Source organism: Palaemon carinicauda, chromosome 9 (genome assembly GCF_036898095.1).
Source record: "Palaemon carinicauda isolate YSFRI2023 chromosome 9, ASM3689809v2, whole genome shotgun sequence".
NCBI classification, from domain to species: Eukaryota; Metazoa; Arthropoda; class Malacostraca; order Decapoda; family Palaemonidae; genus Palaemon; species Palaemon carinicauda.
Genome location: NC_090733.1, coordinates 120,318,820 through 120,338,377, shown reverse-complemented (window position 1 = coordinate 120,338,377; position 19,558 = coordinate 120,318,820). Strand labels below are relative to the sequence as shown.

At 39.0% G+C, this 19,558-nt stretch overlaps 1 protein-coding gene across 3 annotated transcripts in view; it reads right to left on the bottom strand.

The window, feature by feature from the left end:
- atms (RNA polymerase II-associated factor 1-like protein antimeros) overlaps positions 1 to 19,558 on the bottom strand; it is a 95,287-nt gene that overhangs the window by 25,927 nt on the left and 49,802 nt on the right. For all 3 annotated transcript variants that reach the window (XM_068380348.1, XM_068380347.1, XM_068380349.1), the window contains 6 exons: positions 12,625 to 12,802; positions 11,538 to 11,690; positions 9,552 to 9,799; positions 9,041 to 9,283; positions 7,905 to 8,110; positions 5,605 to 5,863 (listed from right to left, as the gene is read on the bottom strand). In XM_068380348.1, coding sequence (XP_068236449.1) covers positions 5,605 to 5,863; positions 7,905 to 8,110; positions 9,041 to 9,283; positions 9,552 to 9,799; positions 11,538 to 11,690; positions 12,625 to 12,802 — 1,287 coding nt within the window. The remainder of the gene's footprint in view (positions 1 to 5,604; positions 5,864 to 7,904; positions 8,111 to 9,040; positions 9,284 to 9,551; positions 9,800 to 11,537; positions 11,691 to 12,624; positions 12,803 to 19,558) is intronic.

Here is a 19,558-nt window from a genome sequence, read left to right as displayed (position 1 = left end):
AGTTTGACTGGGTACCTCAACCCCCTCAAAGGTCAAAGTAAATTATCTAATTACCTTATAAAACCAAAAATAGACTGTTCTAGACACCTCTTCTTGGTTCTCCCAGTGCTGTCAAAGAGTTGCTGACACTTGAATCTGAGATAAGTTCTCTTAGATAGCTCTGCAGAGCACTTAAGGATCACAAAAACATCTCCCCTTGCTTACCACCAACTCTTTATGAAACAAGGAAATGGAAAAGGTTTTGAACCTGGATCGTGTGATGATGGGTTCCGAGTGTGGTCATAAATATGGGGAAAATCTAAGAAACCTTTTTCCAACCTTCTGGGATAAACAAGAAACAGTGTGGGTAACTAGTCAACTCTCTGACAAAGTTACTGCTAGCAAAAAGACAAGTCTTCCAAGTTAAAACTCTGTCTGATGACTTTCAAAGGCTCATACAGGAAACAAATACAAGGGGAAAAAACGGGTCATGTTCCACTCTGGGGGTCTGAGGTCCTGAGTAGGGCAAGACTGCTTGAAGCTTTTTACACTCACCAACCATGCTCACAAAGATAAGAGGTTTACTGTATGTTCTTTAGTCGGAAGACAAGGCTCAACGCTGAGCATAAGCCTCTCACAGTTGTGACAAAAAGCGTTTCTTGGTGAAAATCATTAGTACGTGATCTGCATGAAAGATGTTAATAGATTGTGATATCACTCGGCCTATGGCCATTTGGTTGCTACTAGGTTCTTCTGAGACCTGGCATAATCAACACTTAGATAATTTCCCGGCAAATCGCATTAAACGGTGAAGAGGTGTAGGCTTTCTTGGATGTATCTGTCTAACAGTTCCACGGCATGATTCGCCGCCCAGATGTGCATCTGCTTGTTGACTTGCAGAGGAAAGGAAACAGTTTCTCCTTGCTATCAGCAATGTTATCGCTCCTCAACACTAGCAAGTGCTTCTTAATACATTCTTGGAATACTTATATTCCAAAAATACCTTGATGCAGATGCATTTCTTCAGCTAACCACACATGATGCAACTAGGTTGCCCAGGTGAAGCCCCTAATCCTACTTCAACACCATCTGAAAACAGTTGCATTCCTGTGAGCGAGGAGTCGAGAAAAACTTCCCTGATGATGTTTCCTTAAACCAGCAACCCCGAAAGGTTGCCCTGAGCCGCCTGTCCCATTAGAACTGAATGGAATGGGAAATTTCTGGAGGCCAACCCGTGATCCTCCAACACCACTGGGGGGACCTCTGATGGAGATGCACGTAACTCCCTTGAGGAATAAATTTCTCCTAGGAGGGGTGGCTTATTAGATACCAACATCAAGTTAGTAGTACAGTCTGGAAAGAATACTCTTGCTACCTCTCTCAGCTTACTGAAGCAGTTGTCTGATAGAAAAACTCTCACTGCTGCTGTGTCTTTCAGCAGGGCCAGATACTTTTACCTCTATTTGGGTGCGAGACTCAACTTCTCCAAATTCATCATGATCCCCACAATGTTAAAAAAAGGTGAGAAGGATATATTAATCCTGCAGCAATTGCCTCTCTGAGGTGGCAGAATCAACCTATCGTGCTAACACTTCAAAAGAAATATCTTGTACAAAAGCTTCAAACTGCCATCAGCGTGATTGAGTGAAGACATGGAAAGTAGTGCACAGGGTCTAGAATTGGTACACACACTGTTGTGGAAGTTCTGGAGGTACTTCTGAGAGGACTCATGAATGGGTACTTGGAAGTACATATTCTTCCCATCCACTAAAAGCATCAAGTCTCCTTCTCTGATGGAACTCAGTGGTTTATATCATTCCAACCTTAAGCTAATTGCTGTAAAAACTTGTTCAGGGGAGAGAAATCAATGACCAGTCTCCAGCAATCAGTTGACATCTCAACTAGGAAGAGTCAACAATACTGTAGAAGCCTGCAGATCCAACTTGAATAAGTTCAAATGCAAACTCCTCCCAGATCCCTTCAAGATCTGCAACAATACTAGGGCTTCTAGTGATATTGGAGGATAGTTACAAATGCTATCAGTCGGCAAGATAATAGTTATGAATGCTATCAGTTGGCAAGATAGAAGCAGGATAGCGGTCCAAAAATAGGAGTAGGCACCCATTCCAAATGACACCCACTACCTAAGACTTGGCCCCATTCACTGCCATGTTGCCAAGCATCCGCCAACTAGCAGAAGCAGTATAGAGGGCACTCCCAAATATGCGTCACCTCTCTACTTCTCTACTTCCCTTACTGAACTAGTCATGTTGGGGGCTTTGAAAGGACTGTACATGCACAGGATCCTTCAAAGTGAAACTAGTTGTTGGTGGTCCTGATCGGGGACTGGAGAAGGCAACCTTTCACCCCACTCATCCCAAAGACATGGCCGCACCTGTATGTTTGTCAGAAACTTAGGGGCCTTGAAGGAGACCGTAGTGGATCAGCAAATCCTGAAAAGCAAATCTCCACTGCTGTTGACTGTGATTCCTCAAACAAGAGTGAATTGCACCACTATACTGGAATGTTCCGAAGCACCAGTGCTACCTCTGAACCAACTAGTTTTGCAAATTGGAACAACACACCCCTCTAATTCAAAACTACGAGGGCCCACAGGTTCACTGTCGGTTGTGATAAAAAAGATAACTATACTAAAAGGCAGAGAGTCTCATGCACTTCTCCCAAAGTTAGGAGTTCATAACCTTATTGTCTTTACGAAGTAAATTACGGTGCCTAACCACTGGTCAAGTCACAAGACTGCTTGAAGCAGAGCCATGGCAGAAGTCTCTATGGCTGCTTTGTCTCTCCAAGGGATGTCATTGTACCTGAAGGGGTGCAGATGCAGAAGACTCTGGTTCTTAGATCCTTGCTGACTCAAAGTGTGGGAGGGATAGGAGTATCTTGTTGGAACAACAGGAAGCAAGAAAATTCTCAGATCTACAGATCTGAACATCAACTTAAACCAAGGCCAACTGACAAGTTCAAACTATGGCAGCTCCAAAGATGGCTTCAAGTCATTGAGAGGCACCCAAGCACCAATCAATGACTGAGGACCTACCTGAAGCCTGAACCATAGTGGCCACACCTAGTTGTTGCACTCACAAATAAGAGCAAAAAATCTATAAAGGCACACACTGAAACTAAAAATCCTGAGCATACTCATTCCTAAGAAGAGATGAAGGGTCAACAGTTTTCTCAGACCTAACCCCCCAACGCAAATACAAGCGTTCTGCCACAAGGACAATACCATCAACATAATTTGGGTCGATGAAAGACCGGGCTAACTGTTATTGGGGAGAGAAAACTCTCTGGCACTGATCAAAACCAAGACCGAACAGGTACCAAGTACCCTTCTCTCAATCAATTGTGGTGTCATTTCAGACACCAACCCAGGCCAGCCAGCTGAGAACAACACCCTCAAGAAGTACCATTTTCTCAATTCTGGATACCAAAGTATTCAAAACAGACAAGGGAGTAGCACTTTCCATCTAGGTAGAAAAAGTGAAGGAAGGTACTCAAGTGCCTCTAACACCTGCCCAACGGCAAGACTGCGAAGTCGTGCATCTGAAGCTAGCCTAGTTATTAGGGCAGTCATGCCAACCCCCCAGGACTCTGCTGCATAGGGCCATAGCACCAAGTCCCATGGTTCTAGCCCCCATGGGGCCATGGTCAATAATAAATGCACAGCATGCTGCCATATATCTTTGTCCGGGCTGGTTATGAGGGTTGTAGGCCTGCAACTGCTGTCTAACTCCCCAAAAGAGAGGTGTAGTAAAGAGCCCTATTTATGCAACTCCAACTGGCCTTCCTGGACTACTACTCAATTTTGTTGTTCTTGGACAGATGATCAGAATCAGAAAGGGATGAGGAGGAGGAGGAGCTTCTACACCTCACTAGCTTTCTTCTCTGGTTGTACAAGCCGAGATGTCGTCTGAGTGACCATCGATGACAAAGCTCTCCTAAGGGGAGAACCAGCGAGTGGTGCAATGACAGGAATCAAAACACTGGAATCACTGTGATAGGGGAAAACTTACCATTGAGGTAAGTGGAACAGGGAGTGTAGAAGCCACAGACCAGGGGTTTCAGGACCAGGACAGGGGTGACAAGCACTGAAGCAAATCACAAGGGGATGGGAACTGGGGTAACATGCATAGGTTTACCAACCTTGGAGCATTCTTATGCTGGCTTCGACACTTCCTTTCCCACAAGCCTTATTAGTTGCTTTCTTGGCTTAAGGCACATTATGGGGAACACCACTGGGATCAATTACAATGGCATCACCATTGAATCGTTGGGGTCACCATTGAAGTCACTGGCACTGAGGACAATGAGGGTGAAGTAGTCATAGGTGTCAGATCCCTCAAAAAGACATCAAGGGCCTACCTGCAAGATCTAAGGCTTTGCCTTCCTTACTTCATCGTCATTAGCTATCGTGCAGTGTGAGTAAATCATCTGTTTAGCCACACTTGCACTTCTGCTTCATTTATTATTAATGCAAAGCCAATATAAACCCTTCAAACTAAAAAGTATGAGAAAAAGATTAAACAGCCCTGTATAGGATGCAACAATACAGTACAACTGTATTTATTGCCACAAAAGACAAAAGTGAAAAATCTTTGTCTGGAAAGAGGGCAGGACTACTAGCGAGTGCCCACCACCTGTCGCTAACTACTTTCAACAGCCGTTTCAGCTCCACTGAAGACATTCCATATCATAAAAGACTCGGGTTTGTCTGAGTGTAAGAACAAATCAAATTCCAACAGTGTAAATCAAATTTAATAAATTTATCATAATCTTATAAACCTCAGTCAAATATTAAAGATTAAATTTTCTTTTTCAGAACTCATTTACAGTACATAAGGACACACAATTTCCAAGACGAAAAATATGTAATGTGCTTCAAGATGGAAATTTCAAACCATTCCATAATATGGAAGCTTCTTGATAAATGTCACAGTTCATTTCGATATTTTGAGTTCATCCAAAATATAATCAGTTATCTTACACTCCTGCTTATCTTAAGGGCAAAAATGGGAAATAGCAACCAGAAAAATATTCAACGCATCTTTCTGCATGCACTCAAATATGAATCTACCATTTTACCCTATGATTTCATGTGCCTTCTTTAAGATTTACAACCTGCTACTTCTTATTTCTGGTTTGGACACATGTTCATTTCTCATCTCAATCTATTTATTAGCCTTAGAGCACCACATCTCTCCAGCACTTTCCTTTGTAACTTCTCTACGAACTTGCTATAAATGTCATTCCCATTCCAGTTTCATAAAAAAAAGTTGAAAACTGATAAAAATGATAATCTTGAGTACTCAGGAGCTGCAATCAAAATGACACACCAATGCATTGATAATAATCCAAGCAAAGGATTGACATTTAATAGTCACGCCTAAAACTACCCTTCATTTTCTTTTATATGACCTTTGCAGAGCACTTCAGCCATTAATCTCTACATTTGGAACTAACATTTTTCAAAATCTTAACATTACCTCAAGTACCTATTTTTTCCACTGAGTACAGAAAATATACCTAAATATACGCAATTTAAGATTTTTTTCATCTAAGAAACATAACATTCTAATACTTTTTAAAATGAATGAAACAACTGACCGTGACTTTGATCTGCTTCGAGATCGGCTTTTTGATTTGCTATTACGAGAGCCACTGGGTGATCTACTTCTTGATTTGCTATGGCGAGACCCACTACGCGATCTACTTCTTGATTTGCTGTGGCGAGACCCACTACGTGATCGACTTCTTGATCCTGATCTGCTGGATCCTGATTTGCTTCTCTGCCGTTCTTTGCTCCCTGATCTAGATCTTGAGCGGGATCTTTCACTACCTTCATCATCTGATCCTTTGGTACTTCCTAAAAACGGAATAAAATTTAAAATTATATGCTTTAATATTTCAATCCTAAAACTTCCTAAAACAACTCAATAAAATATTGGCCATTCAAGCAACATTTGTAAATATATAAGCAATACAGTACACCCTTCTTACTCACTGGCATTAAGTTCACATGAACCCCAAAAGATTTAAAGTTTTGCATATAGTAAGTTACCTTAAACTCTACAGATAATATAGTAATACAAATTTGAATACAATTTCTATTTTTCCAAGCTATATAAACCCGAGTCATTTGTATAGGTAACTGCTAGTCATGTTTTCTAGACCAGCCAATCAAAGAAAATGGGTTTGATTGCACCACGCTTTATTGCTAGGCAACCACAGCACATGAGCATGAAGCAATAGGGCTCTTGCTCACATCGCCTCCACACAACACAAACCTGGTCAAAGACTCCCATTGGGACATGTCAAGCAAACTTACTGCAACTTAGTCAGAGTAATTCCTTACAGCACTCTTTATTTTGTCTGGTGGTCTTTCTGGGTTTACCGTGAGAAGTTCCAGAACCGAGGACCGTTTTCTTAAACATAAGAATTATGTGATGTCCACCAGACTCCCTTGGATCTCCTGGTCTTATATTCCGGGGTCATGAGAGGAGGGCATCGACCATTCCCGTAGTATTAGTGAAAAGGGTGGCTAGCAAAATATCTGGCAAAATTAAACGACTTGTGAGAGGAAACATTTAAGGGCAAGATTTTCCTGTTAGGAGGTATGGAGGACATAACTTTCATAGCCATACTTGATTCCTACTCATAGACAGTGATGACCGCTTTCTACTCGGTAATGACTGAACTCCGTGAGGGGGGGGACATCTGGACTAGGCCTACTCAAAAACCTCCATTGCCAGGCAGCCTGACAGGAGTAACGGCGTATCTTTTTGATCTAAAAGTTCTTTATCAAACAAGGACTTCTCCTTCGTCTTTCCCAGAAAGGTTTTCTAGACACTCTTGTATCAGAGAGAAAGTAAAAGCAGTCCTACCACCCTCATAAGCCACTAAGAGTTCCTAAGACTCTGTAGAGACCTAAGTAGGACCTCTATAAATACAACATAAACCTAGTTTGTGAGAACGTGTTGGTGACTGCAAAAATTTGTCTTCTGACAAATTTGCTTCATGACTAAAGGAAAAAGCTGTCTCAACTTTAGAGCCGTCCCAAAAGAGAATGAGAATGTGCTTTCCACACTTGAATTACTTATGCTTCCAGGAGCGGAAAAGTTATCTCTGAACAATCATGTTTTCTCCTTGTAAAAATGATTAATTACCGACACCCGGCTCAAGGCAAGAATCTTTCACAAGTGTCAGCTCAAGGTATCACTGTGTACTGCATAATCAACACTGTAAATTACTAAGGGTGTTATCTATTGTAAATTAAGTTTCAGGGAATTCCCAACACAAAATACTAAAGGGAAGCTTTCGTCGTAGAGAATGTCAGGAATGAAAATTTCCTTAGGATCCTGTTGTTGTAAGGCCACATTAGCAAAGGAATGAACAGCAACATACATGTAGTCAAACAGGAAGAAGAAAGTTGAAGATAACAGAAGGTTTGCACAGAAAACCGTCAACATCTACTGTTTATCTGGAAAACAACTGCATAACCTAGTCTTCTCTGTCAATATCCCTTCATCATGATGATCTGCCAGAAAATTTATCAAATCTAAATCTTTTTAGATTCTAAAAGAAAAAAAACAAATAAATAAAACAGCCAGGTTATGAGGCAGTAGAGAAATACAGTACATCTATTTTGCACTGTTGCCAAAAACAAATTGAAAGTTGCGCCAACTGTCGAATGGTCGGGGCCTACCTTTCACTCGCCAGCAACTACAATCACTTGTTAAAAGTTTAATTGGTCGTTTCAAGCTTTGCAAAAATCATAATCCGATTAAAGGACAATGGTTTGTATTCATGTGGAACAAGTAAACTAACAAACTAACAAAAATTAACTCAAAGCTCTATGTGAATCATTTGTTCACATGGGTACAGCAATTTTAAATTTTTCAAGTTACCTTCTTTCTCATTTTCGTCTACTTCCATTTCTTCCTCTTCCTCCTCCTCTTCCTCCTCCTCTTCATCATCACAAGGAGGCTCTAACATCTTTTCTCGGTTACGCTGGGATCTGTGTTCTTGAGCAATCAAAGGACGATGACGAACAACCAACCTTGAATTATTCTGCTGCTGTCCTTGTTTAAGACGACGTTTACTTAGACGTACCCTTTGAATAAGATAAATCGCACAAATTAAGGTTTCTACAAGACTATACAAAAAATTTAATAAATTTCAAATTCAAATCACACCGTTTCTGTTTTGCCAATGCAGTAGTCCCAGATAAAGAAATCACAGGTGTCACTGGGGACTGAAGAACCAAGAAAAAGAGGTTAAGCATGTATAGTGCAGACTCATAAGGGAACACACACAAGAAGAGGACTGAAAAACTGATCGCAAGATGAAGGGCAAAAACTGAAGTAAGACAAAAGATGAAAAGCTCGTATTTTTAACATGGAAAAGGCTGGTTGTTAGATTAACCTATGGAAGTTTAGTCTCCTGATCAGGTACGACAACACTATTTTATTCAGTAATATATCAAGACAGCAAAAAGAGTGACTTGAAAGTGATTGGCCAGTAATACAATATAAAAATTCAAAAATTAAATAAGAGTGCAGTACAATACTGTACAATGATATAAAGGTAAAAATGAAAAAAAAATCCCCAGTTACACAAAGAAGTAAAGTTGGAAGCTGTACAGTACAATGGAAGAAAAGGAAGTGGGAATGGAGGTAGAAAGAAAGGCATAAACGTGAGTGCAGCTAAGACTGAAGGAAGAGATTTGAGGGAAAATATAAAAGAAAGCTTTGTCACAGGGCTATAAGAATGTTGTAAACAACCTTTTGTCCTACCAATGGTCCATACTAGGCAGTACAGTATCCCCAATGAGGATAAAATTACAGAAACACAAACAAAATTATTTTTAGTATTTGGTTAATTATATTCTAATATTTTTACTATTATAAAATCCGGTAATTGACATGAATAGTATTACAATCAATATCCAAAGATAAATAATTTTGATTAGCAAATGGACCCTCACCTTCACGGTTTACATAATTCATGTTAATATAAATTACCATAATGATAAAGTGCCCACCTTGTTTCTAGTTCATTGTAGTAAACCCCATCATCTCGCAGGACAAAGAAATAGTTTTCTTCATAACCTTTGGAGGCTTTGTTCTTGACATTCCAATTATATTCACGAGCCATAATGTAATCATATTCATCTTCGTCCATGTACTCCACATTTTCATCTTTATCACGTTTTCTCTTTTTAAGGGTATCATCCGTTGGCAAGAAATAGGCCACAAACTGTTCTCCTGACTCATCCATAACACCCCTAAAGAAAAGATACAAAAATACATTATGGAAATCTAATTTATGACATAACCTGAAAGAAATATACCATCTGAACTTCCTCACCTTGGAAGACTTATCAAATTGGTAAAATAATAAAGAGAAAATACAATTATATAAATTCTAATAACTTCACAGGACACAACTCATACACCAGATTATAAATCTTATTTTTCTTCCCTTTGGTCATTAGTCCAATGGAAAATTATAACAAAACAGGCAAAATATAAATGATTCAAACTTCCACCTACCTAATCATAGCCTGGGACATTTCTTCTAACTGTGCTGGCATTGGTCTTCCAACAGGTGCAGGATCTGAATCAAAGATGACCTGAGCACATGGATATTTCCAAAGAGCAAAATCAGGAAATACAGGTAATTCTTCAACTTTCGTAACACCTGGTTTACTGTAATGGACATCTAGAGGACATAAAACATCCTTGAAAGTACTTTCGATTGCCCGAAGCTGACTGTCACGATCTGTGTACACATTTTCATCCTGAAATGGAAATAAAATTAATCCGAATCATCAGGTATAATACAGTATTCCTATAAAATTCTATATCTTCTGCACAAAAATTACATTAATGACAAATTATTCTACTAAAAACTAAATTTTTCAAATTCTACCAAAATAATTTTAAAACTTAAAATATTATTGAGTTATAAATACCATTCTTTGTTGATTTCAGTTAGAGAAACCAATAAAATAAATCCATTTACAAGTGCAATTAATAAATTGGACCACCCACAAGGAAACTCCTTTCACATACTGACACCATCATCTTTTGCTAGGTATCAATCCAAAGTCTTATTAGCCTCTCACTATCTTTGTGTCTACTAGTCAGTGAATTGAATTAACAGAAACGCCAAGTAATTAAGAATATTTTTAATATTGTGCACTGCACACAAGTTTCTGTTCACTGTTACTATGCTCAAAGTAGTATGTCTTGTCCTAATTGAATTTAAAGAATACATTTCAAAAGAACAGATATATGCACTACCCATCATTTTGAAATATAAAGATTGGCAAGTCATATTTGAAAAGCATTAAGATGAAGAAAAGTGTTAGTGTTAAAAACTTAAAGATAGTGGGATAACAAAATATACCCTTACGTGAACAAATTATCAAAACCTCAAACCCACAAAAGATATGTGAATGCCATCATATACAGTACAGTACTTCAATGTAAAAAACAATTAAAGTCGGTTTTACCACCTAACACTTCAATGAAGGTCTTAATGAGACCAAACACAGTTAAGTATTCACACAAACTGTTGAGAGTATGTTTTGTCCGCCAAGAAATTTCATGATTCTTCCATATTTACATTGTGTTTAAAGTATGTTTATTTCCATAAAAAATGTTCCCAATCCTGTATTTACATTGTTCTATCCAGTTGCATTATTCTTAAGTTTGTTTCCTATATGAAGCTCACAATTAATCATTGTTGAATATTTCTTATATAATCATGATAAGGTGTGTATAACCCTTGTAAATTGTATTTGTGTGAAGCTAATGGTTTCCCTTGCCTTTAGTAATGATTTTGGTTTCCCTCCCCTATGCCTTGTTGTATCTATATTCTCTTCTTTTTCTTTGATTTTGAGAGATATCTATTGAAACTTTACATTACTAATTGATCTGCAAGTCAGGTCTGTACCATTAATGTGATTTATTTAATGAATTTTGATAATTAAAAGAACCACGGGACCTGCGTACTCTCAAAGCACTTTTTAAATATTGGTAAAGAAAGAGGAATAAAATACAAAAAGGGAAGCAACACATTCCCTTTCTCTCAAGTTTTATTTATGTTTTGAGATACGAGTACTAAAGGAGGGGCTTTTGGTCCACAATCAAACGAACCCCTCCTTCAGGCCACAATCAACACAAATGAGAAAAAAATGCTTGCCACTAAACCAGTACCTTAGTTCATAACTGAACTGATTTATGAGTTAGTCTGAAAAAAACATATGATTTAACCCACACAGTTAAGGAAAGTGAAAAAAGTGTGAACAACAATGGCCTATAACTTCAGGGATCACATATTTGTTACCTATCCAACTACAGTATCTTTTGAGGGCAGTAAATATAGTCATGCTGAAACTTTTAAAAATTAGTTACCTACTGTATATATAGTAAACAAATGTGAAAAAAAATATAAACTTAAGATTCAATTAAAGTACTACATTTTAATCAAAAACCTTCAAAGACAAAAAAGCAATTTAAATTTTCACTTACATTGGCATTCTTCTTACGACGAGTAGCGAAGCCAACCGTAGCCTCAATTTTCTCCATAGTCTGAGGCTGGAACCTGGTTGGCTCTGTGGAAATGTACTCGGTTCGACGTAACCACGACACGTTAACATGGTGATGCCGAGATCGTTTGCCATCCTGAAATGCAAAATTTACTAAATATCTTGGAAGACTTTTAACAGCTTGGGTAGGGTTACTGGCCTTATACATTATTTCTTTTCCACGAATGCCCAATCAACTAAAGTATTTTTACATCTGCCCCATACTAACATTTATTTTTTGTACTTTCATTCTTCCATACTCTTGTTCTATACATGATTTATAGAGTCTTCTATTCAAATATTCACCATGACTGGATACCTATAAATTATTCAAGATAGAATTGCTAAAAGGGAATTTTGCAAGAAGCAGTGAATTCCAATAAGACCCAAGAATCATGGGAATTAGTTAAAGAGAAGTTTCAAGTTTTTAACACAAACAATCATAAATTGAGAATTAACTCCCCATAAAAAAATCCCAAATGATCAGTACGTTCACAAAGAAACACAATTTCATCTACAGTACAGAATATACATTCCTATAAAACTATAGATTCCAAAATCACTATTTCAACTGCAGTGAATTTCAAACCTGAATAATAAAATCAAGAACTATTTAAATTTTTGTACTGAATACTTTCAGGATAAAAATTCTAACTAAATTTAGTAAAGCATGGAAGCTCCCTTTCATAACTTTGAAAAAATTAACATAACCTTTTAAAGATTTAATGCTAAAGTGTTTCAATACCAAAAGTCAACAAATTCTCTCAATACTGTACTATTTGTTCCAATGGCAGCACTTTGAACCTTTTCTAGGATATGCAACTTCAGACAATAAAAAATCTAGCAGCTTAATCCACACAGTTACACATACTGTACATTTAAGGTAATGCAAATATAGGAGAGTTCATAGATAAGGTACACAGTATGTCATACACCAACTTCACCAACTTGAGTCACACAGAAGCATATGTTGAGTCAGGGACTACCTGTGGAATAAGAATGCATTAACCACCTGTAAGCGAGTAAAATACCTGTGGAGTAAGGATGTCATCTTCCAAGAGTTTTTCATCTGTTGGATGGAGTTGTGAGCCAGGCACTGGAGTATAAGCATCTGGATTTATCAAATCTATGGTAACACCAAGGTCACTTTCTGTTAATACTTCATATTTGTAATTCTTTTCTAGACCTGTCGGTTTGTAACGCACATATCTGTAAAACAAAGACTTTATAGTAGTAAAATGCTACATAGATACCAAAAACCATTAAAAAGTACCTATTTAAAACAAAATTCATTACTATATTTCAAAACTTACCCAAGATTCATTTGCTGTTATGTCTAAGAAAAAACAGTTAAATAGTCATTTTATAAAGCAAAGAATTTTCTTTCTTTATTAGTAAAATAGCAATTTTTTAATGAACGCTAAGTTCAATAACTTTAGGTACAGTATACTATAAAATTTTTTCACGTCTCTCACCTTTAAGCAGCCTGAGTAGGTATAACATTTACGACATAGGCAAATATTAGTATCCACCCTTCAAAAAATTTTATTTTAATTTCAGATGTTTCTTCCAAGAATAACGGTAACTTTTCTCATCTATGAGACTATATCTTCTCTATTACAGTTCTGGATAGTTTTCACGATTCAATTAGGTTTGTAATGCATATTCTACTTATAAAACTTTCTCCTAAAACTTTACAATATAACTCAAGAGCAAATGCATATAGGGTGATAATATAATTAAACCTCCCAATAACTGATAAATGGGGATAAAAGGAAGTTCGTTATCACCAATAGTCTGTTGTATCCAAAATATTTTTTCAGAAGCATAAAATCAAGTAAAATCATACCAAATTGTATAGGTTACGAGCCAATTTTATAAGCCCAACATCTGAGCAAACGTCAATAAAAAGCAGTTGAGATTAACACGTTTTTGCTCTTTCCCCTTTGATGACAAAATTAAGGAATGTAATTTGAATAAAACTAACAAAATTAAAGTACAGTAGAACCTCCCAGTAACAGACATTGTTATTACGGACTTTGGATATACAGTGAGCCCTCGTTTATCGCGGTAGATAGGTTCCAGACCCGACCGCGATAAGTGAAAATCCGCGAAGTAGTGACACCATATTTACGTATTTATTTAACATGTATATTCAGACTTTTAAAACCTTCCCTTGTACGTAGTACTGTTAACAAACTACCCTTTAATGTACAGAACACTTAATGCATGTACTACAGTACCCTAAACTAAAACAGGCACAAATATTAAAGGCGATTTTATATCATGCGTTTCCTAAACACGCCAAAAAGCAAGATAAAAAATGGCAACCAATGTTTTGTTTACGTTTATCTCTGATCATAATGAAGAAACAAACGCATTTACACATCTATGTATAGGTTAGTTTTTGCATCGATTATATTGATTATTCAGTACAGTATGTTGATTTTGTTATTACCAATGTTTTACTTAATTTTTCTTAGGACTTCCAAATGAAATGTTTTTCTTTATGACGCCGCCTGAAACGGCGGCGTCATAAAGTACGCTCAGTAAACAACCACGCTCAGTAAACAAAGAAGGCATTTAACGCGCATGATGAAAGTGATAAATAATGATATTACAGTAAAAGCTTTTAGAAAATATGTTATTACAAATATTATTTACCGTATCTATATAAAATCATACAGTACATACTTAGCAAAGCAGGAAAACAATTTACGAGAGAGAGAGAGAGAGAGAGAGAGAGAGAGAGAGAGAGAGAGAGAGAGAGAGAGAGAGAGAGAGAGAGAGAGAGTTGTTTTACGTACGTAAATGTAAATTTTAAACAAAAAAATATGATAGGTTATAACATGTATACAGTATTCAGACTTTTAAAACCTTCCCTTTAACTTAATGCATACTAAACTAAAACAGGCACAAATATTAAAATGTTAGAATATCAAAGTAAAAAATAAAGATTGTTACTGTACTCACCACGAAAGAAGTTGAAGAAAAACTTAAAAGATGATGGCGATGAATTTGCTGCACAGTAGAAATGATGATGATGAAGCTGATGTTGTCTTCTACTGTGCAGCCAATGATAGTATTTTACGTCTCTTCAGACGGAGGTGTCTTTTCCTGGGACACCTCTTCAACTTCTTCCTGGGACACTTCTTCAATTTCTTCCGAAGGCGTAGTAGCAGGAGGAACTGGCTCTTTTTTGCGAGGCTGGAAGAACATTGTGATCGGAAGTTGCTGCCGCTGCTTCTTTTTTCGCTCGAAGAGCATCCTGTAGGGAGTCATGTCGTCATCGATCTTGTTGCAGAATTGCATAGACCGAACCATATCCTCGTCCCACTCTTGCGACATTTCTTTCAACTCCTTCGCATGGTTGCAGAACTTGCCAAGCCGTTCTAATGTTAAGCCCGTTTCTTCGACATTTTCTTGGGTCTCTTCCTGGGTTTCACTGTCTTCTTCACTAGCCAATTTCGTCAGGTCTTCTAGGTCTGCGTCAGTTAGCGGCTGGGAATGGCAGTCCAACAACTCGACGTCTTCAGTCGTCATGTCGCCAAACCCGTCACCTCCAATTATCGCAGCCAACTGCACAGATTTGCGTATTGCAGTGTGTTGAATTTCAGACGGTGTAAATCCCTCGTCGTCGTAAACAATCTGGGGCCACAACTTCTTCCAGCTCGCATTAACGGTTGCAGGTTTCATTTCTTGCAGTGCCTTCTGAGTGTTCTGCAGGCACGTGGCTATTGTGTACTTCCGCCAGTACGCCTTCAAATTGAAATTTTCATCTTCATCTTCTTGGGCAGCATCCACACACGCAACGAGGTCCGCCAAGGTATTCTTCGAGTAGAGGGCCTTGAAAGCCCTAATAACCCCCTGGTCCATCGGTTGAATTAATGACGTGGTGTTGGGTGGCAGGAACTCAACCTGAATGCCCTCATGCGACAGGTCAGTTGCGTGTCCACCAGCGTTATCCATAAGGAGAAGGATCTTGAATGGCAAGCCCTTCTCTAAGAGATATTTACTGACTTGCGGGATAAAACACTGGTAGAACCAGTTGGAGGTCAGCATCTTCGTAATCCAGGCTTTTTTATTATGCATCCAGTACACGGGAAGGAGATTCTTATTTTTATTTTTTAAAGCGCGAGGATTTTTCGACTTGTAAATAAGCCCCGGCTTTAGCAAAAATCCAGCAGCATTGCCACACATCACGAGGGTTACGCGATCTTTGAACGCTTTAAAGCCAGAGGCTTTGGCTTCTTCTTTAAACAGGAAAGTTCGTGACAGCATTCTCTTCCAAAACAAGCCGGTCTCATCCATATTAAACACTTGTTCGGGCTTGTATCCACCTTCAGCGATAATGTTCTTGAACGTCTCGTTCGCGTAAGTTTCAGCAGCGGCAGTGTCAGCGGAAGCAGCCTCGCCATGCAGGGAAACGCTTTTCAGGCCGAAGCGTTTCTGAAACTTCGCGAACCAACCTTTGCTGGCGGAAAAACGTTGTTTCTGAGGCTGGGAATCAGTGGATGTCCCTGGTTGAGGTTCATCTACATCATCTTCTTCTTCAGCATGGTCGCCATCGTCGTCTTGAGGTTCCTTTGCCGCAAAATTCTCATACAAGCTCAAAGACTTGGTTCGGATGGTGTTCGTATCCAAGGCTATGTTCTTCTTCCGGCATTCGCCAATCCACACTGCTAAAGCACCTTCCATGCGTACGATCGTTTTATTACGCATGGTAACGACTCGCTTCGCTGATCTGCTAAAAGTGATGGTAGCCGTCTTTCTAATGTTCGCCTCGTCCTTCTTGATGTAGCGAACGGTGGATTCGTTCACTCCAAAATGGCGGGCTGCGGCCGCGTAACTTCTGCCTTCTTTTAACATATCGAGAAGCGTCACCTTCTCAGCAATCGTCATCATCTTTCGGTGGCGTTTAGGCTCACTACCAGCCTTAGCAGAAGCAGAACGCTTGGGAGGCATTGTACAGTAGGGGTTAAAAAGAAAGTTCAACAAAAAGTTCAACTTAAAACAGTCACGCACAGCACAGATTAAAGTTCACAATAACGTAGCAGCATCTACATGGCGAGAGAGCGGCGAACGAAGTGGCCGCGAAAAGATGCTGGAGGTTGGCGAAGCGGTCAAAACACCAATCACAGGCTAGATTACAAAACTTGGGTTCTGATTCGTCATCTATCAGCGCTTGAACCAATCACAATCCGTCTTATATGCTACATAGTAGTTACCAATTCAAATACAAGGTACCCTACGTATACAGCTTTACGTACGCTATTTTACGCTTGTTTTGTTGTAGGATATGTACGCTTATTCGAGATGTGATTTTTGCAACAAAGAATATTATTGGATGCAGTACTACGTACGTATACATAAAAAAGATTCATGGAAAAGATGCACATCCATTACATTTGTAGTACAGTGGTAGCCATCAGCAGCCTTACACCATTCAAATACGGTATGACTGCATCTGATTTGCGTTTCATGTTCGATTTAATTTTACTACGTACTGTATACTGAATTATCGTATGATCACATTCTCTTTTCGTGTTTTATTTCTTTCTGTACTGAATTATATATCATATGTAATGCAATGAACCATCAGTAAGAGCAGATATTACTAATTACAGTATTAATGGAATTACAGGTAACGAAATATCGTATTTGGGGTCTTCATATATCGCGGTATTTTCGAAATTTCCGGAAAATCCGCGATATGTTTATATACATGGGTTATGAAAAAAATCTGCGAAGTAGTGAATCCGCGATGGTCGAACCGCGAAGTAGCGAGGGCTCACTGTACTGTGATGGACTATATCCAGATCACCAGAGTAGCCTTCAGTTGGTAAAATCTCGACAAGAAAAAGTACACATTTATGAGATATTTATGTTAATTTAAAAATGATAATAAAACAATTTTTACCTTAATTATTATTAGCATATTTTCATAATAAATACAGTAGTCTGTTTGAAAAATATTTCTATAACAATTAAATTAACTGATTTTGTCATTAGCTAATTTCAAGCTACCGCTCTCGGGGATATACACAAATATAAATAATATTCTTTATACAGTATATGTACTGTAAATATGATGATATTACAAATTCAGTTGTAATTAATGTATCCTTAGAAATTCAGAATAAACAAAATACAGTGGAACCTCTACATATGAACGTATCTACATCCGAAGTAAATTTCGAGCAATTTTTCGACTCTACACCCGAATTTTATTTCGACACACGAAGGAAGCAATTTTCGTCGTACCGGTTGTATCCAAATTTTTTGACACGCAAAGTACAATTCGAACACGTTCCTACTCTACACCCAAATTTTTTTTCAACACCCGAAGTAAACAATACCCGTACGCGTAGACGGTACTCATAGCGCCGGATGTATTTTTTATTTCCGCCGATAGAAGGCAGCACTTCGACTTCGGAGGGACCCTCAATTAGCGTGGCTTGGGTCATTCCTCTGTTCTCGTCGGCTTCGTGTGGTTGTGTGCTGTGCGTTCTGCTATTAACTATATTTTAATCGTGATTTTTTACGTACATCCTTTTACGGTTTTTTACGTAAAGCATGGGTCCTAAAAGGCTTAGTTTTGCGAGTGGTAGTGGTGAGAAAAGGAAGAAGGAAATGCTTTCTTTAGAAGTAAAGCAAGAAATTATTGAAAAGCATGAGCGTGGCATCCGCGTGAGTGAACTTGCAAAAGAATATGGGCGAAATATGTCGACGACCTCGACTATCTTGAAACAGAAAGAAGCCATTAAAGCAGTGAAACCTTCTAAGGGGATCACCATCATTTCAAAACGTCGTAGCCCTATCATAGAAGAGATGGAACGACTTCTGCTAATCTGGATCAAGGACAGAGAGATTGTTGGCGACACCATCACCGAAACTATCATCTGCGAGAAGGCGCACGCCATCTTCATGGACTTGAAGGAGGCGAGCTCTGGGGGTGATGCTGGGGAGAGTTCAATCGAACCTTCCTCAGACGATTTCAAGGCATCTCGTGGCTGGTTTGAGAAATTTAAGAAACGGTCCGGGATTCATTCAGTTGTTCGCCACGGAGAGGCTGACTTTGTGAAGAGCTTTGAAAGGACCGTGCAGGAAGAAGGCTACGTAGAGCAGCAGGTGTTTAATTGTGATGAAACCGGGCTGTTTTGGAAGAAGATGCCCAATCGAACCTACAACACCGCCGTAGAGAAGAAATTGCCTGGGCATAAGCCAATGAAGGATCGGTTGACTCTTGCCCTATGTGCCAACGCTAGCAGGGACTTTAAAGTCAAGCCCTTACTGGTTTACCATTCTGAGAACCCTAGGGCCTTTAAGGCACAGAATGTGGATAAGGACCAGCTTCATGTTTTCTGGCGATCCAACTCGAAGGCCTGGGTCACTAGACAGTTCTTTATCCAATGGGTTAACCAAGTTTTTGGTCCTTCTGTGAAGAAGTATCTTCATGAGCAGAAATTGCCTTTATTGCCTTTAAAGTGCCTGCTATGCCTTGACAATGCACCCGCTCAACCCCCCGGACTTGAAGATGATATCTTCGAAGAATTTAAGTTCATAAAGGTGCTGTATCTTCCACCGAATACCACCTCTATCCTCCAGCCCATGGACCAGCAAGTCATCTCAAACTTCAAGAAGCTCTACACCAAGCACCTATTCAAGCAGTGCTTTAATGTCACGCAAAGCACAAACTTAACTTTGCGTGAATTTTGGAAAAGCCACTTTAACATCGTGCACTGCTTGAAGATCATAGATCAGGCTTGGGTGGGAGTAACTCGACGGACACTGAATTCTGCCTGGAAGAAGCTGTGGCCTGATGCAGTTTCTCCCCGAGATTTCGAGGGTTTTGACCCCGAACCTGATCCCGTGGTGGGTGCAGCGGAAGACGTAGAGGAAATCGTCTCCCTTGGCAAGTCCATGGGTCTGGAGGTCGACGCAGATGACATCACGGAACTCGTC